Source organism: Podarcis erhardii, assembly GCF_964252035.2.
Source record: "Podarcis erhardii genome assembly, chromosome: 10".
NCBI lineage: Eukaryota > Metazoa > Chordata > Lepidosauria > Squamata > Lacertidae > Podarcis > Podarcis erhardii.
The window spans coordinates 61,474,123-61,500,583 of record NC_138500.1 but is presented as its reverse complement, the minus strand read 5'-3'; the positions used below and the strand labels follow the sequence as shown (position 1 = coordinate 61,500,583).

Below are 26,461 nucleotides of genomic sequence, written 5' to 3'. Positions count from 1 at the left end.
GAATCGTAGAGTTGCAAGGGAGTTCAAGGGTCTCCTAATCCAACTGCCTGCAATGCACGGATCCTGCCCACAACTGTTCCCGGGTAGACTTGGACCAGGTCTTCAGCAGCTGTTGGTTTCATGCATTTTAACTGCACGTTTGGCTGTTTTATAACCATTATCTGAGGCATCCTAAGCAGAGATGTATGTAATGCCCTGGTTCATGTGGAATTCATTGAAATATTAATGTTAGTTATACAAGTTATTCAGAGGGTGGCATTCAACTAGTGCAGTTTTGGGACCAGTGCAGACAGATTTCCCTCTTCTGCCCTCCCACTTCCCCAAATCTCCTCTGGAGGGGGAACCCAGAACTGATTGAGAGGAGTGCCAAGCCTGCCCTTCCCAGCTGAGAGAGCCCCAACCCCACTCCTGCTTGCACGAGAGTAGGAGTGGGGTCAGGGCTGCGGCCTTGCTTGGCTACTGTCCAGTGGCCTTCCTCTGGGAGGGTATCTTACGCCTTTCCTCCCGGTGGAAGGCAGGCAAGTGGTGTAGGGTCTCTTCAATGCTGCTGCTGGCCCAGCGCTCTCCAGCAGCCCCTCTCGACAAGGTGTGGATGGGGTGATCTTGGCACCCCACGCCTTGCAGACTTCGCTTGGGAGGGTGGGCTGCGTCCTTCCTCCTGGGGTGAACGAGGAAAGAGACCTGCACAGGCGAAGGCAGTCAAACACACAGAGCCTGACAGGTTCTGTGCGCTTGGCTATTGCCGCTTGGTCCGTCTTTGGGGAGCGGGGGGCAAGCAGACAAGGTAGATCGCCCACCCCGCACGCCAGCAAAGGCAGAGGCAGCCTGGCCAAGGAGCTCTGAGGCCCCTGCTGGTTGCACACAAGCGGCAGGGGCCTCAGGGCTCACTCAGCTGGGGACAGGAGCCTTTCCGCCCTCCAGCTGAGCAACAGGCTGGGACCAGCTGTATTGGCCACAGCCCAAGAGGCACTGTGGTGAAAGCACCTCAACTGCCTTCAGCAGTTTCACCTGGCTGGGGCCAGTGCAGCTTTTTTCAACATCTCAGCTTATTGCCAAGCGACAATGTTTGGCTGATGAAACACCGCCATGTTGAAAGCTCAACATCGCCCAGCCCTAAAGTGTATGGTTCCACAAGCCATGTAAGTTATAACAAACCACGAGTATTTTTCTTTTCATGTTAAAGGCCATTATGGCACATATCCATGGGATGGCAGAGCTTGCATATTGCAGGGTATGTCAAACGTCGTCTGGTTATTGATAACATAGCCTGCTTTTCTGTTTCACCTTCATAGTAGTCACTGCTGAAAAACCTGTCTTGCAAAGATACACACTTCCCAAATGATCACAACACAGATACGGCTTCGTTGGCAAGCTCAGGATACTCGGTGGTAACGGGAAACCAAAATTTGGATAACCTCACTTTCGAAAAATTTACCTGTGAGGGCCCTACCAGACGGCGGTTCGATGAGTTGCTCTTTTTGTGCGAAGACAACTTTGCTATGTCGGCTGCAAATGGGTTTTGTGCTCATTCAAAGTTCTCTAGTAATGCGAAGACTTCAAATCACCCTGGGCTTAACTGCCTGGTCACAGATTGCCACAAGGTACTCATACAGAGGCACCTTAAAGACCAACTAAGTCAGTTCTTGGTATGAGCTTTCGTGTGCATGCACACTTCTTCAGATACACAGTGTGCATGCACACGAAATACACAGTGTGCATGCACACGAAAGCTCATACCCAGAACTGACTTAGTTGGTCTTTAAGGTGCTACTGGAAGGAATTTGTTTTGTTTTGACTATGGCAGACCAACACGGCTACCTATCTGTAACTCATACAGAGGGTTACTTTGAGTGACTATTACAGCTCACCCCTGATGAGCGAGTGTGTGTGCAAAAAGAAGAGGTGAAAAATGGGTGTGCCGTTGTACTGTGAGCTAAAGTACATGGGCGGTACTTGGATGAACTTTTGCCTGCTGCTTGGTGTGTCAGAGAACTAGGAGTAGAACTGCAAAGACAAGACAGGGAGGAATACAACTCTTCTTGCTCCAGTCCAAGAATACTACACATTCGATGAATGACACATGTGCCACAAGTTTACCATTAAGGCTAGGTGATAGCTCGTTTTCAGTATCGGGATATACCACCAGCTAAGCATTGTGATATACAGTGGTGCCCCGCAAGACGAACGCCTCGCAAGACGGAAAACCCGCTAGACGAAAGGGTTTTCCGTTTTGGAGGCGCTTCGCAAAACAAATTTCCTATGGGCTTGCTTCGCAAGATGAAAATGTCTTGCGAGTTCCTGCAGGTTTTTCCCCCTTCCCCCCCTTTTCTAAGCCGCTAAGCCGCTTAACAGCTGATCCGCTAAGCCGCTTATCAGCTGATCCGCTAAGCCGCTTAATGGCTTAACAGCTGATCCGCTAAGCCGCTTATCAGCTGATCCGCTAAGCCGCTAATGGGCTTGCTTCACAAGACGAAAAAAACCGCAAGACGAAGAGATTCGCGGAACGGATTCTTTCCGTCTTGCGAGGAACCACTGTACTGATACATCACTATACCTGAAATAAGAATAGAGCTATATAGAGGCATTGGCTAGCTTTATGGTTTTTGCATAGCACACCCACCCACACCCCATGTTTGCAATATATTGCAAGGTCAGAAATTATGAAACTGATAGAACTGATATAATGAATTGAAAAAAATGTTTAAATTGACATTTGTAAAAAAACTAGAGGGTTGGGGGAAATAATGTAATTGATTATGAGGATTGACAAATTGTTATGTTGAAATTGGTTAATAAAAATATTTTCTAAAAAAATTATGAAACTGATATCACGATATGGACTTCAAACCGGTTTTATCGATATATCGCCCAGCCCTACATACCACCCAGGCCGCTGGTGAAAGTTTTTGCTTTAAAGAAATTGTTCTGATGAGCCAGTGTGGTGTAGTGGTTAAGAGTGGTAGATTTGTAATCTGGTGAACCGGGTTCGCTTCCCCGCTCCTCCACATGCAGCTGTTGGGTGACCTTGGGCTAGTCACACTTCTCTGATGTATCTCAGCCTCACTCACCTCACAGAGTGTTTGTTGTGGGGGAGAAAGGGATAGGAGAATGTAAGCCCCTTTGAGACTCCTTCGGGTAGTGATAAAGCGGGATATCAAATCCAAACCTCCTTCTTCTTCTTTTTATATATATTTTAAAAACCAACAACTTTAAACTCTTGACAACTTTCAGAAAGCTTGCTGGGTTAGTCTGATACTGCAGATGCATCAAATAGCCTTTCTAGTATCCTAATGCCTAATTCATTTATTGCAGAATTATCTTTTTTTTAACCAGATGGATGGTGTGCTTTGGCTTATGCTGTGGGGGTTTGTTGGTTGGAAATGGTTTATGAAACAATACTGAACCAGCTGAGCAGATGAGAGTGCTTTCTTTGTATTCTTGTGTTTTTGACAAGAGGAAGATGGGGTTCTCTTTCAGCAGGAAGAGGGAGAGGAAGTAACTGAAATGTGGCCTTTAAGCATGTTTGACCAAGCTTCATGTTCCTGCTAATTGCCTCTGGACAGAATGTTCAGGCTCAGGCTTCCCTATATATTTATCTTTCCACCTTTTTGAATGAATCAAGAGGCACAAAAAGTCAGGTTGGCAACAGAGACAAATTGCTAAGTCGTGTATCACCGCTTTTGCGTATTTCAATAACAACATTTGTGCAAATCTATACTGCCAAACACTAGCCAATCGTTAAATCTTTTAAACGCATACTTCGCACCTTGCTAATTATTACCCCTGAACTTCTCTGCCCCTCTTTTAATGTTTTGCAGGTCTGATCTGGCTGGTGGAATTTAAAGAACATTCTCGCGATGGAGGGGGAACAGCAGCAGGAGGTAAATTTTGGGAACAGCAACATCCTGTGTGGAGAGCGGAAGACGCTTCACTGGGCATTTTGGTTTAACAAAATTTCTGAGGGGCTGCTGTGCTTGAGCTGCAGAAGCAGAAAACCAAAGCATTCTGAGATCTTTGAGAGAGAAGCTTGAGTCAATGTGGCATGTATTTCTTGTAGGCAGCAACTAACCCGATAAGAAGTTTAACATATTGTGTTGCTTGCTCTGCAGCCTTCTGCCTTATCCAGGGTAGAAAGGGCAAACCTGTGTCCCTGCAGATGTTAAATTCCAGCTCCCACCAGCCTCAGCCAGCATGAGCAATGGTCAGGGATGATGGGAGCCAGTCCTTCTTTTGGAGATAGATAAGCGATGCTGGTTCTCATATCTCTTTAAAATAACCCCTAGTTATTACCCCTAGTGCATAGCTGTCAAGCGTCCCTTATCCCAGCGCCATGTCCCGCTGCTGTCCCTTATTGATGATGTCCCTTAAATAAGCTACTGAAGGTAATGGGGCCCTTTCTATGGCCAGCTGTCCTTTGTCAACAACAAATTGTTGCTGTTTTTTTGTGTTGAATATATGCTATATGGTAATTTATGGACCTAATAGGTATCTAAAGCCATTTGCATGCAACAAAATATGTATTTTATCAAAGTAATTGTTGATCCCTTATTTTGGCTGCTGATCCCTTATTTTCGAGGCTGCTGGTCCTTTATTTTCAAATCTGTAAGTTGACAGCTATGCCCTAGTGGGCCACAGGCTCCCATTTCTGCCTTATGTAATTTGTGAATCTATGGGTGTGTTGCATTATGGGGAATTTTATGTATTTTTATTTAAAAACCCAACATGTCTCATGGCTACGTTGTATCTGAAGGCAGCCCTGTTTAGGGAAGTTTTTAATGTTTGATGTTTTATCGTGTTTTTAATATTCTGTTGAAAGCTGCCCAGAGTGGTTGGGGAAACCCAGTCTGATGGGGGGGGTATAAATAATAATAATTATTATTATTAACACCACTAATATACCCCAGTGAGCAAATATGTGCACTCACCCATTGTCTTCTATGGAGAAAGCAGTATGGGTTTATTTTATATCAGCAAGGTAGCAGAGATAGTGTGCTTGTTTTGTTGAGCCCTCACACAAACTCTACAGATGTATCTTGAGCTGCTAGTGACTTGAAATCAGAGCCACATAATTCTAGCATAGATCTCCACAAAGTGAAGCAATTGTGCTACAAGATGCAAAACAAACTTGCCTTGTAGCCCAGACTGTGTTTTAAGTTTATCAGCTTCTAACATTTATTATAATCGTCGATTTATCTGTGCACAAAACATGCTTTATTCAAGCTCTTCTTTCCACTCGGACCATTCACTCCTTTTTTTAATCCAACACAGATGGCTGCAGAACCAGCGCCTTCACCCGAGGCACAAGGAGATGGGCCGAAGGAAGCTGCGGGCATTGCGTCAAATATTTGTATGTTATAGTTGTGGATAGCAAAGCCATTTTGCCTCCTACGTCTTGTCTTGGTTTAAAGCAGTTAATGGCTAGAGTTTGGGGTGGGTGAGGGTTAAGTCTACCTATGCAGTGGCAGAGCTTGGTAGAATGGACTGTACCACTTTAGAATGGACTGCACCATTCCAGTATGTGGAGTGATGATAGTCGTGTTTTGAGCACTTGTCTCTAGAGGACCAGTGGCAACCAGGAAAGTGGGCAGCTGGGACCTTTTCCCTTGATGTTTTTGTTTTTTCCTTGTCAGGTGGGCATTCAGAAATAAACCTGCAGTGGTACAGTCCAGGCTGCCATCTTGTTGTAATGCATGTGTGGGCGAGATCCTAAGGCACACACAAAGACTTAACTAGCAGGGGCACAAGGTCTAAGCCTGAAATCCTAAACACACTTTCTAGGTAGTAAAAAAGGTAAAGGACCCCTGGGCGGTTAAGTCCAGTCAAAGGCGACTATGGGGTTGCGGCGTTCATCTCGCTTTCAGGCCAAGGGAGCTGGCATTTGTCCACAGACAGCTTTCCAGGTCATGTGGCCAGCATGACTTCTGACACAATAGGACACTGTGACAGAAACCAAAGCTCACGGAAACGCTGTTTACCTTTCCGCCGCAGTGGTACCTACAGTGGTGCCCCGCAAGACGAACGCCTCGCAAGACGGAAAACCCGCTAGACGAAAGGGTTTTCCGTTTTGGAGGCGCTTCGCTAAACGAATTTCTCTATGGGGTTGCTTCGCAAGACGAAAAAATCTTGCGAGTTCCCGCGGGTTTTTTTTGCTTTCCCCCCCTTTCCTAAGCCGCTAAGCCGCTTATCAGCTGTTCCGCTGATAAGCCGCTTAACAGCTGATCGCTAAAAGCCGCTAAACCGCTAATAGCGCTAATCCGCTAAGCTGTCAATGGGCTTGCTTCGCAAGACGAAAAAACCGCTAGACGAAGAGAATCGTGGAACAGATTCTTTTCGTCTTGCGAGGCACCACTGTATTTATCTACTTGCACTGGTGTGCTTTCAGACTGCTAGGGTGGCAGGAGCTGGGACAGAGCAACGGGAACTCACCCCGTTGCAGGGATTCAAACCACCGACCTTCTGATTGGCAAGCCCAAGAGGCTCAGTGGTTTAGACCACAGCACCTCCCGCGTAAGCCCCATTGAGCACCCTGGAAATTGCTTTGGAGAAAGCATGCATAGGATTGTGCTTTAAGTTAACGAGGAGGCAGGGGACCATGGGCACCACATCTTCTCTGGGTACCGCTCTTCAGAGTATTATCGCCAGCAATTTGTCTGGACCCTATATTAATTAGGTGACTAGCTGAAGTATTTTTGCCCTGCCTTTTGATACAGAATTTCATGGTGTACTTAAAACAGTTGAGTGGAGTTCTGTAAAGCAATATCTTCAGCCCCAATGGAATCATCAAGCTGCTTATGGAGAACCCAGTATGCTGGGAAGAGAATTACTCTCTTGATGGGATGTTGCTGATTCTGGGCACTTAGGTGCCAAGAATGCTAACCGCATGATTTGGGGCCAGCCAGCATTTCTGAGCTAAATTTATTTCACAGGGTTGTTGTGAGGACAAAATAGGTCTTTGGAGGGAAGGCAGTTATAAATTAATGTGATAAAACAGCTACATAAAGTTGATCCATATATTTATTTCAGACATTTGTGTTCTGCCTTTTAGGGCTGTACAGTCCTCTGAAGGCAGTTTACATTCCCCTACCCCCCCAAAAAAAGTATAATGCCATATTTATAATAGTATTAATGTTATCCTGTGTAGAGATCTTGTGAGAAAACAGACTGTTCCTAAAACAAAGGTTAATGCTGTATAACACATGAATTATAAACTGTGTCGGCGCCAAAGCAGGAAGTATTTTGTGAAAAAAATTCCTCAAAGTTCAACTCCACCCCCTATACCATCCCCAGTTTGATGGGGAGCAGGCTGAGAATTATCTTGACAATGCCTGTCTATTCATAGTCAAGGAAGCAAGCCTCGCTGTTCCTCTGGTATGGCTTGGTGACTTCATGCAGCCAGATCTGATTAGCACTGTGATGATATTGCTTCTATAAGAAGCTCCTCCTGTGTTTTTAATTGGCACCAGCTCTGGATTGGGGCCAGGCAGGGGGGGACGTTGCTGCAAACATGAAGTGAGCAGGGCACAAAAAGGGCAAGGAAGGTGGTGGTTTGGGGATATTTTTCAAACACACACACACACACACACACTTATCCTGACACCCTCCCATTTGTCACCAGAATGTTTATGGTCAAAACTTTGACCTGGCCCCCTTTAAACATTGTACAGTCGTACCTTGGTTCTCGAACGCCTTGTGACTTGAACGTTTGGCTCCATTTAAACATTATACAGTCGCACCTTGGTTCTCGGACGCCTTGTGACTCGGACGATTTGGCTCCTGAACACCGCAAACCCGGAAGTGAGTGTTCCGGTTTGCGAACTTTTTTTGGGAGCCAAACATCCGACTGCTGCTTCCACGGCTTTCGATTGAGTACCGGCAGCTCCTGCAGCCCATCGGAAGCCGCGCCTTGGTTTTCAAATGTTTTTGGAAGTCAGACGGGCTTCTGGAACGGATCTATTTCGAGAACCCAAGGTACGACTGTGGTCGATTCATATCCTTTTCATTGCGGCAAGGTGGGAGATGAATACGCAAACTAACCATGAGTTTGTTTATTCAAATTATATGCAGCTGATGCAGATGCGTTAAAAATACTTTTGGAGATGAAGATGAAGAGAAGAAAGCAAAAACCCACCCTCCCAAGCACCGTGACGGAACTTTCTACTGAAGAGGGCTCCAAAGTATATGTTGTTGGCACTGCACACTTCAGTGATAGCAGCAAAAGAGACGTAGTGAAGGTAAATCTTTTTTTAAAAAAATTGGGGCCTTAAAAGCTCACACCCCCCCCCCCGCCTCTTGGGGCCGGAAGCGCACCTTTGAAACCTTGACTATTTTTGTTAACGCGGAAAAGGATTACAATTTGGGTTGGGAATGTAGCTGCAGTCGTGGATAACTTTATATAGAACCAATTTGTGCAGAGGTTCTATCATGTATACTGTATTCTTCTCCCATATTATTCATCCTGATTGTAAACCTGTGAGGAGATAATCTTATCATCCATGTTTCAAACAAAGCTGCAGAGGCCAGGAGTTAGGTAGAATATATGCAGAGGTGGAGAAATTCTGGGGAATGAGGAGGTCAGTTTCCTGTTTTCTCTGCGGAGAGCTGATATGGGTAATTTGGCAGGAGGAGGGCACTGAAAAATCTCTTGAATTTGTTTGTTTTTACTGTTTGGCAATATTCTTTCTTTTTCCTGAAATATTTTAAAGTCCTTGAGCTGGAAACAGCAAAATACAAAAATGTGTAATTAATAAATAAACAAACACATTCTTTCCTCAGAGTTTTTCTCTTTTTAGATGAGAAACCTTATCTTCTCCACCAAAACATAAACGAAAAACAGTTTTATTTAAAAAATAGTTTGTGGATTGGGACTCTGCTACGATATGCTTGGGACATTTCTCCCAGGAAAACATAAGTACTGCAAGCATGCGACTGAATCTGTATTTTTCAGACAATACAAGAAGTACAGCCTGACGTGGTCGTGGTTGAGCTGTGCCAATACAGAGTTTCTATGTTAAAAATGGATGAAAAGACATTGCTAAAGGAAGCCAAAGAAATCAATCTGGAGAAACTCCAGCAAGCTATAAAACAGGTAGGAGTTCTTCAGTGACAAAATCATCTGTCCGTCTGTATGCAAAATTGAAATACTGCTTTCCTAACTTTTTATAATCTGGCGCAGTCAAGGCTTGTATGAACATGCAGTTAATTGCACAGCCATTCCCATTCAGGGCTTTGTTCTATAGGGAGTGTTATAAAAGCAGGGATATGCAGGGACTAGATTTTCAGTGGAGCAGAGCTCTACTGTACGTTTATGTAAAACCAAATAACAGGATTAAAGTCCAGTATGATATCCATGCAAAAATTCCATGCAGGTAAACAGCTAGAGGGGGAAGCTAAAGGAGGATGGTGCAACAAAATAGGGTCCTTTGCAACAGCAGAAAATCTTCTCTTAATCAAAAGCCAAATAAAGAGACTCTCCCCCGTGGCAAGAAATGGCTAGACTTTTATTTGTTTTATACATTCTGAAAGCAAGTCTTTAGTCCAGCACGGTACACTGGTATCTGGAACTTCCTGCTGCCTCTTCAATAAGCTTTGCAAAGATGTAAAAATACATCCCTAAACTGCCACTAATTTCCTGTAGAAGATATGCAAATGATAATATCACAATTGCCATTCTAGTTAGTCAATTTATATATTCTGTTGTTTTATTTCAGATAATCTCTGTTTCTATTAAAAAAAATGTTTATTATGTCTAATTTTGCTGCAGGATAACACTTTTCTTTTTAAAAAGTCATAACATGAGAAAAACAATTCTTATTTATTTCATTTCTATATCGCATTATATTTTAAAGAAAAATCTGAGAGCGGTTTACAGCATATTAAAACATCAATAAAGCAATTCAGAATCAAACATTTCTGAAGAAAGTCAAACATAGAGTGTACAGTCAAGCAACATAATTAACAGAAAACTAAAATGTTATCCTAAAGATTTCAAAATAAAACATTACAAAGGAGGTCAACTTAGAAATAATAATAAAAAAATAGGTGACTAATTTAGTAAATGCTCCAGGAGATTTAGTATGTAAAGGGTGCTGAGAGGTCTTGGGAGACACAGAGCTGCAATTCACAGAGTAGTTAACAATCCCTCTTCCCAGGGAACTCTGCATGCAACTGAGAGACATTTAGACGGCCAAAGCAAGCCATCGCGTTCTGTTTTTAGCAAAGGGTTATGGCTTATGTACAGTAGATTTCAGAAACAGATGGATTTGGACCAGTCAGGAAAGCTGTAAAATTACAACCAATGTGTGTTGCACATCTTCGACACGATGAAGTTTCCTCAGTGCTCTTGGCAAGCAAGACTTCACCTTGCAGATGTTTCTGTCTGTCCATTGCTTGAGAGCAGATCTGTTGGCATTCGGAAAGCTGTCCACCTAACAGAAAACTACTGCCCAAGTTTGAGCGAGGAGAATGGTTAGCCATTGACTTGTGACTCAGCACGAAAGCAACAGTTTCTCCTTCCTGGATCATTTTTCACAGCATTGCGACATAAACTCTGCCACACAAAAGAAAGCAGGAACACAGGAGTTTCTAGTTTTTCTCCAGGGGTGAGCTAGAATTGTTTTCCAGCATATTTCTCAGTGTGAACCTAAAAGATACTTTGTCCAATGCTTTTATCCAATACAGTCACCTGCTTAATATTCCAAAACACCCTCCACACTCAGTGTGTAAAGGTAGATAATAAATATATGGCAAAAAGGTCATCTGTAAATATCAAACTGAAACCAAATGTACATTTTTGGCAACTAAGTAAGTAGGCTGGTACTTGTGAGGGAAGGCTGTTTAGTTGTAGGAGTAACAGGAGCTAATTGGTGACATGAGATTTTCCTGCATAATAATAATTTATTATTTATACCCCACCCATCTGGCTGAGTCTCCCCAGCCACTCTGGGCGGCTCCCAATCAAGAGTTAAAAACAGTACAGCATTAAATATTAAAAACTTTCCTGAACAGGGCTGCCTTCAGATGTCTTTTAAAGATAGGATAGCTGCTTATTTCCTTCACATCTGAAGTGTGTTCCACAGGGTGGGCGCTACTACCGAGAAGGCCCTCTGCCTGGTTCCCTGTAACCTCACTTCTCACAATGAGGGAACCGCCAGAAGGCCCTCAGTGCTGAATCTCAGTGTCCGGGCTGAATGATGGGGGTGGAGACGCTCCTTCAGGTATACTGGGCCAAGGCCGTTTAGGGCTTTAAAGGTCAGCACCAACACTTTGAATTGTGCTCGGAAACGTACTGGGAGCCAATGCAGATCTCTCAGGACCGGTGTTATGTGGTCCCGGCGGCCACTCCCAGTCAGCAGTCTAGCTGCCGCATTCTGGATTAATTGCAGTTTCCGGGTCACCTTCAAAGGTAGCCCCCCATAGAGCTAGCTGAGTTGACAGGTTTAAAAATAATTTTTAAAACCCTTAACTCTGAAACTATTACGTACATGCTTTAAGTGTTTCCTTTATGATGTTTCCTGCTTGGCAGGGGGTTGGACTCGATGGCCCTTGTGGTCTCTTCCAACTCTATGATTCTATGAAGTATTTTCTACACTTTCAATGTAAAGCTTTGTTTGTACTGTGTGCGTGCTTCTAAATTGTTCAAATGTTGCAATCCCCCCCTTTTTATGCAATAGGTAAACAAGTCTATGCCAATCTGTTTTAATTGCAAACCTATGCAAGGAATTACCCTTGCTATTTGCATACTTAAATCACTTTCTTCTCTCAGGCAGAGGTGGGTGGGTAGAAATAATAAATATTACGCCGCCAGACAGGTTAATTTAGTGCTATTTTCTCCTGTGTTCCTCCACAAGGAAACAAATTAGCAGATGTCTAAAAGGCTTCTTAGCAACGATCCTGTATGTTGAAATAAGGGGGTTTGTGTTCAGCAATAAATCAGCTCCCAGAGGCGGACTTGGTGTTTTACTCCTTCGCCAGATGTGTTTCATCACAGCTCTTAATGGCACCGTGCATCTTGTCTTTTCTAGTAATCTGTAAAAGGTTAACTCGTTCTTTTTTAATGGTTCTTCTTATGATAGAATGGAGTCATGTCTGGGTTGATGCAAATGCTGCTACTGAAAGTCTCTGCACATATCACAGAACAGCTGGGAATGGCTCCCGGAGGAGAGTTCAGGGAGGCTTTCAAAGAGGTGAGACTTTTCTTTCTTTCTTCTTCTAAGTGCGTGATTTTGTGTGCGATTTCGCCCCTGAGCTAAAAAAGGCTGAGTGAATTTTGGGAGGCTGGCAACGGCAGAAATCGGTGTGGGTTTCACTTGGGCCAAATTCTTTGTGCATTATTCTGTCTCTTAAAAACAAATCAAAATCTGGAAAAAAATAATAATTACCGGTTCAAAGAACATCTGGTTTTTAAAATCTGGGCCTCCCATCTACCGTTTTCAGTCTGATTGTCTTAACGCTGGCAAAACATAATGAAAGCTGTAATATGAATGGTATCGTTTGTGGCTGCCGAGGGAACTTTAAACATATCAGAAAATTGAGTGTGTGATTCATTTTGTCCCATGTCTCGGCTGCTAGGCTAATAGATTTTCGGATAACAATTAAGCCAGATACATCTCTCTTTAAGAACAAAAACAAAAAAAGGTGGGAGTGGAGAAAGTTTGTGTTTTCATAAGGGGAAAACTGGGGGAGGAATTCAACATTGCGCTATTTTGATTGTTTCAACCCCCCCACCCTTCCACTTCCTACAATGCTGTTCTGAACCTCCAGATTTGGGGGCGCCATGGGGGGAGGAGGGAAGGAAGCCCTCTTACTAACTAACAGCTCCCCTTCCTCTAGCTTCCATCCTGGAGCCTTTAAATATTTTCAAGTTGGGTGAGCATCTGTGAACAATTCTGTTTTACGTAACAAATTTTGTCTGATTCCCCCGTCAATAATCGCGCAAATCATCTCATAAATTTGAATTTATTTTTCTTGAGAGAGGTGTTAGAACTATTACCATAATCCTTGGCCAATATTAAAGCATTTTTTCTCATTGCATATTGAAACATTTTTCTCAATGGGTATTGCAGTTGATAATTTTGTTTGTTGGCTTATCTTTATGGATTTATAATCTGTATTGTTTATTGGTACTGCTTCTGCGGGTTTGTCATGGCCTTTAGCTAGAACAATAAACTTATATCGACTGATTGAGTTTGATTTTTTTCATGTGAATTGTCCACGCAAATTGCATTTGATTTGTGATAACAGCACTTGCACTTTCTCAGCCATGCTAGTCTGAGGAGTCTCTTGTATCCGATCTGGTAACTAGTAATTATTCAATATAGCTGTAAATGCTGCCATGATAAGTTTCAACCCGTAACCATTTTTTAATTATTTTTACCACACTTTTTCATGTAAAATGCAGTTAATGACAGTTAGCAATGAAATACATAGCAATATGGTGACCAGTCAATAAAGTATAAGCAGTAATTAGTGTAAATGATAAGTAACGAGCAAAGAATAATCAAATTAGAGAAGGTGAAAATTAGACAACAGCTGTCGACTAGTTAGACATGCTGAGTGGCGTTCAACTAAGTTTTACCCAGGGTAGACCCACTGAAATCCATTAGTTCGTTAATTTCAGTTCATCTGCTATTGAGGAAAACTTAGTAAGATGCCACTCACTACGATTAAAATGCAAAACAAGACAAATCCACTCAGTAATCTGAACATCTCTTAAGATACAACGGTTTTACCTGCCAACATCAACAAAGTTTGGGTGCAGCCACTGAGAAGGCACTGTCTTGAATTCTTGCCCAAACGCTCATCTTCCATTGGCAGGACAAGAGCTCAACTGGGATTGTAGAGGAAAGGTAGTCTCCTTGAGGTAGCCTGCCCCCAAGCCTTCTAGGCTGTAAGCAGCACTTTGAAATGTGCCCAGAAATGGACAGTGAAACTGTTGCATCTCAGAGAAGTCTGAAGACTTTGCTACTGCTACTCGTGTCCCTTTTTTCTTCTGCTTTCAACAATTTCTCTACGAGAAAACAGATCATTTCTGAAAACCAACTTAATAGCCTGATGTAAGCTATGAAACCCTGAAAGAACCTTTGTGCAAGAAGCCTGTATTGACTGATAGCTAAACTGAAAATGATTTGTTTTTTTATTTTTATTTTTATTTTTATTTTTATTTTTATTATTTTTATTATTATTTTATTATTTTATTATTATTATTATTATTATTATTATTATTATTATTATTATTATTATTTACACATCCTGTGTAGTACCTTAGCCTCCTGTTGTATGTAATGCTGACTAATCACTAATGTGCATATTCATCTTGCAGGCTAGTAAAGTACCTTTCTGCAAATTTCATCTTGGGGACAGGCCAATCCCGGTGACCTTCAAGAGGGCCATTGCTGCACTTTCTTTCTGGCAAAAGGTCAAGCTTGCTTGGGGCCTCTGCTTCCTTTCTGACCCAATCAGGTAGGAATGAGTGTGGCAACTTGTGGTTGGGTGCTCAGACTTGAGGCAGCCCTGGGGTATATCTTCTGATGGTGCTGGCAAATATTTCTGGTGCCAGTAACAACAAAAGAAAGGGCAACCGTTGGAACAGTAGACTAGAGGCTCTCTGGATATTGTTGGGATTCCAGCTCCTGTCAACACCAAACTCCCCGTCCAACCCCTTTACACCCAACTGAAGGGGCTGTGGTCTAAATCACTGAGCCTCTTGGGCTTGCCAAGGTTGGCGGTTTGAATCCCAGCTCCTGTTGCTCTGTCTTAGCTCCTGCCAACCTAGCAGTTCGAAAGCATGCCAGTGGAAGTAGATAAATATTTACCGCTGTGTCGGGAAGGTAAACGGCATTTTCGTACGCTCTGGCACTCATCATGGTGTTCTGTTGCGCCAGAAGCAGTTTAGTCATGCTGGCCACATGACCTGGAAAGCTGTCTGTGGACAAACGCCAGCTCCCTTGGCCTGAAAGCAAGATGAGCGCCGTAACCCCATAGTCGCCTTTGACTGGACTTAACCATCCAGGGGTCCTTTACCATTTTACCTTTTACTTTTAGACCCAACTGATCACTGTGCCCTTCAGGTGAGGGCTTCCTGACATACCTTATTCAGAGGTCTGCACTGTACAGTGTAGGAATCTGGTTGGTTGAGACCTTTCTCATCTGTATTGGATTTTTAAATACATTTAATCACCTGTTTTGCCACCCTGGGCTCCTTTGGGAACAAGGATGGAATGTAAATTTAATACATAAACATTCATCCCGTTGAAATGCAGGCAGCCCCCCCCCCCCCAATTTACATGCATTCAGTATGTTCACAGCCGTGTATACCAATCACGCCAAATCCAGAAGTGACCCAGAAACATCACTAAAAGGGAGAAGTGAGGGCAGGACATCTGCAGGCTTTTTCCATGGGTTTCAATTACAGTGGTACCTCGGGTTAAGAACTTTACCTCAGGATGAGAACAGAAATCACATGGTGGTGGTGCGGCGGCAGCGGGAGGCCCCATTAGCTAAAGTGGTTCTTCAGGTTAAGAACGGTTTCAGGTTAAGAACGGACCTTCGGAACAAATTAAGTTCATAACCAGAGGTACCACTGTATATGCAATTTCACCGAAGCGTGGAGTGCCTTGGAAAGTAACCACACACACACACCGCATAAATGGGGATGCCTGTTTAAAAACGCCTGATAAAAGGACAAGATCCTACAAGCTGCTCTTTATTTAAGTGCTCTTAAGCTATGCCAAATAGCTCCTAGGGTCAGTGAGTGTTTGGTGCCCTCTGTAAAACATGTGTTTTACTCGCACGTTGAGCAATTGTGTGGTGGATTGGGGTGCACTTTGAGACGCGCCCCTGATTCTTTCCTGTTGTCTGTAAGAAGTTCACATGTAAAGGGTCAATATGATCAGGGTGCCTGGTTGTGTGGATGCCCCAATTTCACAGAGCTCACACATGTGACTGAGCCGTAGCTACGGCGTTGGGGGGGGTACTAGTCGGGGGGTTTGTCCCAGGTGAAGTTTCCAGAGGGGTGCCATTGAGGCTCCCAGCCTGCGTGTGTGTGTGTACGCAAAAACGTGGGGAGTGAATTAAAGCCTAGTTTAGACCCAGGTGAATTAAAGCCTATTTTGCCCCTGCGTATGAGCAAGAGTTCGTCTGCTGAGTTGTCTTTACAGCTAGCTGTACAAAAGGCACAGTCCTAAACTGCCTCGGTCCAATATACCTGAAAGAGCGTCTCCACCTCCATCATTCAGCCTGGACACTGAGGACCAGTGCCGAGGGCCTTCTGGCGGTTCCCTCGCTGCGAGAAGCCAAGTTACAGGGAACCAGGCAGAGGGCCTTCTCGGTAGTGGTGCCCGCCCTGTGGAACACCCTCCCACCAGTTGTCAAAGAGAAAAATAACTTCCAAACTTTTAGAAGACATCTGAAGGCAGCCTTGTTTAGGGAAGCTTTTAATGTTTAATAGGTTATTGTATTTTTTTAGTGTTTTGTTGGAAGCCGCCCAGAGTGGCTGGGGGGACCCAGACAGATGGGTTATTATTATTATTATTATTATTATTATTATTATTGGAAGTGAACGCAATTGGTGGGGCTGAAAGCACAGGCCCACTCCCCAGTCATCATACCATCGCCCTACGAGGGAGTAGCATGTAACTAGGGCTTTGTTTACGCTGTGTTGGTAGTCAGCGAATTATTTGATACATTCATGCATGGCTACAGAGCTTTTTTCTAATACGAGTGCTTCTGTCCTGGCAATTTTCAGGTTATTTTTATCCATCACAGCAACATCAGTGAGATGTTCTTTTACCATAAGCAGTTATTTGCATGTTTACATTTTGGTGTGATTCAGTGCCTCGCAGCGCTATTTTTCTGCTGCCGTGTATAAAAAATTGCATTATATGCAGTAGTAGGTTTCTACCATTTGCAACTGTCGTACGCCCAAGAGGATCTCGTTGTCTGCAATAGAATGAGCAATGTGTTTGGTAAGAAGGGCTGTTTGAGAAATATCAGGCACTACAGAGCTGTGAAAAAAAGAAAAGACTGAGAGAGAAAAGAAGCTGTAGTCGTGTTGGATATTTAAACTGTGTGTATGAGCATCATTTATATGCAAGAACATTGCAAGGGTTCTCTAGCTCAGTACAGTGGTACCTCGGGTTACATATGCTTCAGGTTACATATGCTTCAGGTTACAGACTCTGCTAACCCAGAAATATTACCTTGGGTTAAGAACTTTGCTTCAAGATGAGAACAGAAATTGTGCTACGGCGGCAGCAGAAGGCCCCATTAGCTAAAGTGGTGCTTCAGGTTAAGAACAGTTTCAGGTTAAGAACGGACCTCTAGAACAAATTAAGTACGTAACCAGAGGTACCACTGTATAAGACAACTTCATATGTCTTGCAGATACCAGAATACATCAGGTGCACAAAATGGAGGAGAGAATGCTGGGATGGGTTTTCCTCCCACTAGGGAGGACTGTGCAATTTAAGTGGCTTTTACCCCAGTGCTGGGGGGGGGGTGATAACTCCCCCTCCCAGTTCCTTCTCGCCTAGCTTCCCCCCTGTGCAAATGGGGGCTGCCTTTGGTTTATGCTAGGAAAGCCCTTCAGTTGTTAAGTTGTGGCTCTCAGGGAGATCGACGGAGAGAATGCACTATTTCCACAATACAGGCAGTGACTGTTTTAGCTGCGTCCAATTGACACGCGATCACTGGCGCATGGGTCCTTTTGCACCCAGAAGAGGGCATAATGGGGCTCTGCATGTTTATATACACTCCGCCAATGGGGGGGCGGGGTGGATCCCCGACAAGAAATTGCTTTTGCTTGTAATATAGTTGCATTGCTTTTCCTCCCCTGCATTTGAAGGCAATAGCGTACCTGTTTCAGGCTGTGGCTGGAGCAAACAAGGTAGCTTTGTGTCCTTCAGAACCGTTGCATTTAGAGAAAATAAACACATCCAAAAAGTGACTGCAGTCCGAAAGATATACCATAGGCCTTAAAGGTAAAGGGACCCCTGATCATTAGGTCCAGTCGTGACCGACTCTGGGGTTGCGGCGCTCATCTTGCTTTATTGGCCGAGGGTGCCGGCGTACAGCTTCCGGGTCATGTAGCCAGCATGACAAAGCTGCTTCTCTCGAACCAGAGCAGCGCACGAAAACGCCGTTTACCCTCCCGCCAGAGCGGTACCTATTAATCTACTTGCACTTTGACGTGCTTTCAAAGTGCTAGGTTGGCAGGAGCAGGGACCGAGCAATGGGAGCTCACCCCGTTGCGGGGATTCGAACCGCCAACCTTCTGATCGGCAAGTCCTAGGCTCTGTGGTTTAACCTACAGCGCCACCAGGGTCCCTTCCATAAGGGCTTACCGGGAGCCTAATAAGAACAGAAGGAGTTGGAATACTCCCCAAGTGGGAGATACCGTAGCTGCGGCTGGAACTGCGTAGCAGTAAATTACTAACACAAGTCGTATTGTTTTACATCTACTAGGCAGGGAAGGCCAGGGTTGGTCAACTTGTGACCCATTATTGTATGTTTTTACCTTTCTTCAAGAAGAAGAAGAGAAGAGGAGTTTGGATTTGATATCCTGCTTTATCACTACCCGAAGGAGTCTCAAAGCAGCTAACATTCTCCTTTCCCTTCCTCCCCCACAACAAACACTCTTTGTTTGTGACGCTGCACTTTAAGATACTTTGCATGAACAGATTGTCGTCGGAAATACAGGTGGAGTTTGTGTCTTAACAGTTGGCCAGTTGAGAGCAATGGGTAGTGGGTCAGAATAAGCAATACTGCAGTTCTTTTATCTGTCAGTGGAGAGTAAACCCCACTGAACTCATTGGGACTTACGTCCGAGTAGACATGCATAGGGTTGCGTTGCAAAATATGTCATTTAGGTAAGCTAACCCAAAACTTGCGCTAAACTGTTATTGCTTTCATAATAAATAATCCTGACCACCACTGGGTTCGCCTGATTCTGCTCTGAACCTTGGAGCACAGAAGAATATTTAAAATAGGGGGCATGGTTGCCTTGCTATCTGCTATGTGGGTAGCCCGAGTCATAATGTTACAGCTGTGTACCTTTGGATCTCAAAAAAAATTCAAAATAGCAAGATCCCGCAGAAAATATTCCCCCTGTCTTGAACACAGAAAATGCATCATGATGTGAATTTTGCTCAAAGAAGTGCAGAACAGAAGTTCTGTCTCTGGCTGTTTCGTACACTTAGGTGATGAACGTGAATGTGTGAATTGACCCTAAGGGTGCAAGTGTCTGTCTCATTTCTGGCTGCAGATTTAATTATTATTTATTGTACTGGTTACCCCACCCACCCCACCATAATTTTCCAGAATTGGGTTACACCTAGGAAAAGAGAATAGGATAAAAAACCCCACACGCCACAATACTATGCAATATGGATCAACTAAACCAGATGGGGGTTTTTTGGTGGGGGGTGACTGACAATAAAAGTTCAACTATCACAGGAGTAGAGGTGCATTTATTAGACATGGTTTAGTGCTTTAAGACTTGGCTATTGTAAGATGTACCGTATTTTTCCCTCTATAACACGCAGATTTTTTCTCCTAAAAAGGAAGGGGAAATGTCTGTGCGTGTTATAGAGCGAATGTGTGGTCCCTGGAGCCGAAAAATCAGGCAAAAATCAGGCAAAAAATCAAATCGCGGCGCTGCACGGAGAAGCAAAACCTGAAAAGAGGAAGTGGCTGCTTTCCTGCATTCTGCCTCAGGGTCTTACTGCCCACCCTCCTCTGTTTCGTTGCTGTGTTTGCTGAAACGGAACAAAGAGCAGGGAAAGCCCCTCCCCTCCAGGCAAGCAGAGGGGAATTCCTCTCTGTGCTGCTGGGGGAGAGGGAGAGAGAGGGGGGAAGGGAGAGAGAGAGGGGGGGAGGGGGAAGGAGAGAGAGGGGGAGGGAGGGAGGGAGGGAGGGAGGGAGAGAGGGGGGGGCTGGCTTGGGTGGGGGGAAACTTTTGCCTTTCTTTCCTCCCTCCCGTTAAATCCCTCTCCTGCATTCTTAGCCAGCTGCTTCTCTGCACACCCCTCTCATGTCCCTTCTTTGTTTTTCCTTCGCTCCCCACTTAAAATGTGGTTACAAAGCATGGATCCACATGGATCCTCAGGATCTTTGCATTGGGTCACCCCAAATTCACCATCAGATCACATAGCATGTGCATGGCTACAGCCTGCAACAAAAAAATCACGCACCCACTGTTGCCTGGGGCTGCAATGGTGCAAAAACGTGGTTACAAAGCATGGATCCACAGGGATTCTCAGGATCTTTGCATTGGGTCACCCCAAATTCACCATCAGATCACATAGCATGTCCATGGCTACAGCCTGCACCAAAAAAATCACGCACCCACTGTTGCCTGGGGCTGCAGTGGTGCAAAAACGTGGTTACAAAGCATGGATCCACAGGGATTCTCAGGATCTTTGCATTGGGTCACCCCAAATTCACCATCCGATCACATAGCATGTCCATGGCTACAGCCTGCACCAAAAAAATCACGCACCCACTGTTGCCTGGGGCTGCAATGGTGCAAAAACGTGGTTACAAAGCATGGATCCACAGGAATTCTCAGGATTTTTGCATTGGGTCACCCCAAATTCACCATCAGATCACATGTCTGTGGCCACAGCATGAAGCCCAAAAATGATACATCCACTGTTTCATTCAGAATGTTTTTTCCCTTGTTTTCCTCCTCTAAAAACGATGTGCGTGTTATGGTCAGGTGCGTGTTATAGAGCGAAAAATACGGTAATAAAGATCATGAGCCGCATGTTCAGAAATAATCAAACTGGGAATATGCTTAGAAGCTATCCCCTAGTAGTAAGTTGGAGCGGAATGTTACAGCTGATGCTGGAAGAATTGTTATCAAGTGAAGCCTAATTGACAAGCTAGAAGGTGCATTTTGTGCTCCTGCTGTTGTGTTTCAGCAGCATCAAGGCAGAAGCGCAACATAGCTATAACAGCAGAGCAAGGCTGAAGCGCGCTCTCTCTCTCTCTCCCCAAGGAATTAACATGTTATAATTAGAATGAGGTTGATATGCTTTTGCACATCCAAACCTCCCACTCACTACTTGAGTGTGAAAGGGGTAACAACCGGTTTGATTTTTCTTTCCTCTGCACTTGCAGCGCAGATGCCTGCCAATTTGTTTTTGTTTGTTTTTTCAGAAATGAAAATTGATTCCTTGGGAAGAAAGAGTTCTGTGCCAAATTCTAAACTGAATTTTTATGCAGTGCTTTTTAATTGTGTGTGTGTTGCTGCTGTTGCTGTATCTCTTTGTGCGCCGTCTTCCAGCAAGGCTTTTCTGCAGAAAAAGCAATCCGCGAATTCCGTTCTTATCGCTGACCCCATTCTGAGGTTAAGCAGCACTTTCTTTCCTGCAACTTACACGTCCTGGTTCTGTTCCAAGCGTGCTTGTAGGTTCGTTGAGGGTGGGTTCAAGTAACCAACTTTGTACCCACACTCCCCAGTACCTTCAGAGTGGGTCACTTGGGAGTTTTCCATGGGAATCTAACATACCAATCTGCTCTGCAGTTATTTCACGTGCAATAAACCCGGGAAATCCAACATACTGAAAGGCTAGTAGCTATACCAGACTGTACCCTTACCTTCTACATTAGTAGCTAGCCTGTTGAGACAGGCAGTAATAACAGATTGCACTTCTGGCTTCTTCTGTAAGAAATAGTAAGTTGAAAGAGTGGAGAAATCCCTCCTTGTGCTTGCCTTTATCCATCCGGGTTTTTTAAAAAACAAACAATTTTGGGCATTATTGAGACCCGAAGGGCATCGGTTCGGTTTATTATTCTTTCTCCTTTTGCTTTCGTTCATCACTGAGAGCATAATGTAGACGTTGAAACTGTTTGTTTCAGTAAAGATGATGTGGAGAAGTGTAAACAAAAGGATCTGCTGGAGCAAATGATGGCCGAGATGATTGGCGAGTTTCCTGATCTTCATCGGACAATCGTCTCAGAAAGAGATATTTACTTGACTTACATGCTGAAGCAAGCTGCAAAGCGAACAGAACTACCTCGTGCATCTGAAGGTAAGTTAACATTTATGACTAGGAATTGCACTCATTCATCGGTGTGGTTCTTCAACTATGCTGCCTCTCAGGAAATCTAGGCACATATTTGTAGATTAATGTACAAGATTGGGATTAATTCTGTTAGCCAACTAGCCAAGAAGGTGCTGCCACTCGGCCTGGTTGCTAAGTTTTTTCTTCACTGAGGTAGCAAATGCTCTACAGTGGTACCTCAGGTTACAGATGCTTCAGGTTACAGACTCCACTAACCCAGAAATAGTACCTCAGGTTAAGAACTTTGCTTCAGGATGAGAACAGAAATCGGGCTCCAGCGGCGCAGCAGCAGCAGGAGGCCCCATTAACTAAAGTGGTGCTTCAGGTTAAGAACAGACCTCCGGAACGAATTAAGTACGTAACCAGAGGTACCACTGTAATTGGCTGTGAAGATTTGAGGGAATTTTCCTCTGTTTGCTTCATTTCCCTGCTATGTTCAAGGCTTGAACTAAAACAAAAGCTCCCTGTTCCTTTCCCCTCAAATTATACACGGTTTTGTTCAGTTTCCTCTGCCAAGACTTTTCCCTGTCTTGATAATTTAAGTGACTTTGCCAACATAGCAAGACATGTGAATTGGCCCAATATTGCAGCCTACCTGCAAAATGGGAATTAAAAGTATTCTGATTTGCAGGATTATTGAAATGAGAGAGGTGACACTATCCATTTAGGAATTCTATGTACCTTTTATAAAGGGGTCATACGTTTTTAGATAATGCTCCTGTTAGAAGAACTGGCCAAATTAGTAATCAGCTTTTTTCAGATCCAAGACCATATTTTAGCCCAAACATGGCGTATTAGGACCCAGTTCTGAATTTTGTACCATGTGTTTGTATTATGATAGGGCTACTGTGGGACTTGTCAGTCAGAAGTAGGTTCTGACTTACCAGCTGACCAATGCATTAAAGCAGGCATGGCCAAACTTGGCCCTTCAGATGTTTTGGGACTACAACTCCCATGATCCCTAGCTAACAGGACCAGTGGTCAGGGATGATGGGAATTGTAGTCCCAAAACATCTGGAGGGCCAAGTTTGGCCATGCTTGCATTAAACTAATAGGAAGATGGCACATGGGTGCAGATAATCAAACCAATCGCTTGTTGATTAGATAGTTGTTTTTACCTTGCAAGCGAGGGAGATGAAGAAATAACCCCTAGTTATATGAACAACAGGTTTTTTTTATTTTCAAATGATTCCATTGAACTCTCAGGGAACCTCGCAACTTATCCTAAAGCAATATTATAATGTGGAAGAGCAGAGTGTGTTCTATGCATACAGAACCTCTTGAGGTTAATTCTCAGCACCTCCAGTTAGGGCTGGGAATTATCCTTTTCAGGGAAGTCTCTGTTGGTGTAGGCCAGGATGGGAATTCTGTGGCCTGCCAGATATTGTTGGACCACAACTCCCATTCCCTGTAGCAATTGGGAGTGCCAGCTGGGACTGATAGAAGCTGGAATCCAATAGCATCTGGAGGGCAAGATGTTCCCCATCCCTGGTGTAGACAAAAATGCTGGATGGACCAATGGTCTGACTCTGTATAAGGCAGCTTCCTGGTTTTTTTGTTTTTAAAAAACTAACTTAGGCATTCAATAAACTGGGGTTTTCTCTCTCTTAATTCCTGAAGTAACTTCTTGAATAGCAAGTCACCTGGCAGGTTTCATTTTTAACCATTCTGGATTTGTAGGAATATGTTGAGTTATTTTATTTTATTCAGTGTGTAGCAATAATACATTCAAGCACTCTCTCAAGTTGCTTATCCTCTGTAAATGTTTAGGTTATGTTTTTACATAGGCTTTAACAGCCTGCTGTGGTTTGGTTTGTAGTTCACTGTACCTTGGATCCTGAACGCCTTGTGAGTCAAACGCTTTGGCTCCCGAACGCCGCAAACCCAGAAGTGAGTGTTCCAGTTTGCGAAAGTTCTTTGGAACCTGAATGTTCGACAGGGCTTCCAATTGGATGCAGGAGCTTCCTGCAGCCAATCGGAAGCCATGCCTTGGTTTCCGAACATTTTGGAAGTCAAACGGACTTCTGGAACGTATTCCATTTGACTTCTGAGATACCACTGTATCCCTTTGTTTCTGTTTGAGAGCTGTGGCTGAAGAGAATCTGAAAAATAGTGGTAGTAAATGTAATAAACACATTGAACATGAACTTTTTGTTTATGTTTCTTCTGCTGTCTCAGCTGAACCCAGAAGATACGTCCCGTCCATTGTAGTTGGGGTGGTTGGAATGGGTCACGTGCCTGGGATCGAAAAGAACTGGAATACAGACTTGAACATCCAGGAAATAATGAGGTAATTCTCTCTCTGGTAGGTTTGGTCATTTTCCTTATATGTTATGATTTCTGCAGTTAGCCTGGGGGCAGGAGGTAAATAGAAGGCAGTGAATAGGTATAGTGGCAGACTATTAATGACACTAAAGGTGAAACAGGATGAACTCCCAGAGATGCTAAAATGCTAGAATGTCCTTGGTTAGGCAGGAAGTATCTCCTGAGAAATGAGTATTTGGGAGAAAGCTGGTTGTGCAATTTTCCCTATGGAACAAATGACTAAAAACAAAGATTAAGTGGCTATGCATTTTGGGTTATTGTTTTATCTGCGCAGTACCGAGGCCTGAGATACAGATTGTTTCCTGTAATCTGAAGTATGTTGAAGGTTGAGATTTGATGCTCTCTATAAATAAAACGGGAAAAGAGAGCACCCGGTTTTTTCAAAAAAAGAAAGGGTGTCTGGGGTGAATATTTCAATGAAAATAATTAAAGGTGCATTATAAAAATTGATGTTCCTATTACAAAATTATAAACCTGGAAACTACCACAAGTAGATATAATGGTGACATTCAGACATTATGCTGAGTCACCATTGAGAGTGATGAGAACAAGCCAAGCTGTAACCAAGATTACATCTTGACTTGTCGCTTGTGGTACATTTGGGGGAGGTGAACAATAAGACTCAGTTCATATGTAACCATAAGCCAAACCACAGTTTAGCTACCAGTAGCACAACAGGAGCAAAGCAGAGAAGTTTTTACTCTATGCACCAGCCTGCTTGCCCCTTCATACTTAACCATCATTTGGCTTGGAGTTACCGTATTTTTCGCTCTATAGGATGCACCCGACCATAGGACGCACCTTGTTTTAGAGGGGGAGAACAAGAAAAAAAATCTCCCCCTCTCTGTGCAGCACCCCTTCAGCGAAGCCGCAGGAGAAATGGAGCCCCTTCCATTTCTCCTCCTGCTTGGCTGAAGGGGCGCTGCGCAGCTCTCCCTCTCTGCTGAAGCCAGGAGAGTCTTGCTCTCCCGGCTTCAGCAAAAGGAACCCGAAGCCTCCGGAGCGCAGCAGGACCTCCCGCAAGACTCTCCTGGCTTCAGCGGAAGGAACCTGAAGCCTCCGGAGCGCAGCGGGAACTTGCGCTGCGCTCCGAAGGCTTCAGGCGGCTATCCCTGAAGCCTGGAGAGTGAGAGGGGTCGGTTCGCACTGACCCCTCTCACTTTCCAGGCTTCAACGAAAGCAATGCGAAGCCTCCGGAGCGCGGAGGGAGCGCTCTCTCTGAACTTTGGACGCTTCGCGTTGCTATCGCTGAAGCCAAGGAGCCTGCATTCGCTCCATAGGACGCACACACATTTCCCCTTAATTTTTGGAGGGGGAAAAGTGCGTCCTATAGAGCGAAAAATACGGTACATGTGAACAAGGCCATTTTGGCGTCAAATAAAGGGTTCCACTTCCGTTTTTCCTTAAATGCAGCTTGTCATATTATTGGAACCACTAAACTGTAGCTTAACATTAGCCATGCTTTGTTTGAAACAAACCAACTTCAAGTCATGGATTATATTATAAGAACATAATAAGATAATAATAAGATCAGCCAAAACACTTGCCTGGCCCAGCATACTGCCTTTCACTGTGGCCAACTACTTAAATTTAAATTTAAAATAAATTAAAAACCAGGTTCCTCTAGGAAGCTTGCAGTCTGAATATAAATGCAATAGCATACTCTTGCTCATATTAATAAGTTGGGAATTAAGAGTTTGAATGGAAAGCTAAACTGTAGTTAGTGGAAAGCAGAACTGATAGCTTTCAAACCTCCCACCCGCATCAGCTGCCACACCTAAGAATGATGGGGTGGAATGCAGAGCCTGAAGTTATCTGCAACTCATTCTCATCATGCTAAATGCAGTTTTGACATGGCATGTGAATGTAGCCAATAAATGCTCATTTAGATGAAGGTAGCAGTGCAAGAAAAATCCATCTGTGATTTCCTCTCCAAAATGTATGAATCAATTAATTTTACGGAATCATTTTTATATATTGCAAGACTCATTGTAAAATGAAAAGAATTTCAAAAATCAAATCCATAATAGTATAATAGTACAAATAAATCGTAAGATGTATGTAACAAATAC

The 26,461-nt window shown here is 43.9% G+C and overlaps 1 protein-coding gene across 2 annotated transcripts in view; it reads left to right on the top strand.

Moving 5' to 3' along the window:
* The window catches only part of TRABD (TraB domain containing), a 37,629-nt gene that overhangs the window by 7,683 nt on the left and 3,485 nt on the right, over positions 1 to 26,461 (top strand). Inside the window, exons 2-9 of one of the 2 annotated variants that reach the window (XM_081878087.1) lie at positions 3,819 to 3,881; positions 5,269 to 5,347; positions 8,065 to 8,231; positions 8,945 to 9,085; positions 12,072 to 12,182; positions 14,318 to 14,457; positions 21,859 to 22,031; positions 24,243 to 24,354. In XM_081878087.1, coding sequence (XP_081734213.1) covers positions 3,858 to 3,881; positions 5,269 to 5,347; positions 8,065 to 8,231; positions 8,945 to 9,085; positions 12,072 to 12,182; positions 14,318 to 14,457; positions 21,859 to 22,031; positions 24,243 to 24,354 — 947 coding nt within the window. In that variant the 5' untranslated portion in view covers positions 3,819 to 3,857. Of the gene's footprint in view, positions 1 to 3,818; positions 3,882 to 5,268; positions 5,348 to 8,064; positions 8,232 to 8,944; positions 9,086 to 12,071; positions 12,183 to 14,317; positions 14,458 to 21,858; positions 22,032 to 24,242; positions 24,370 to 26,461 lie in introns of both variants that reach the window. The other variant, XM_081878088.1, reaches the window with a different exon arrangement.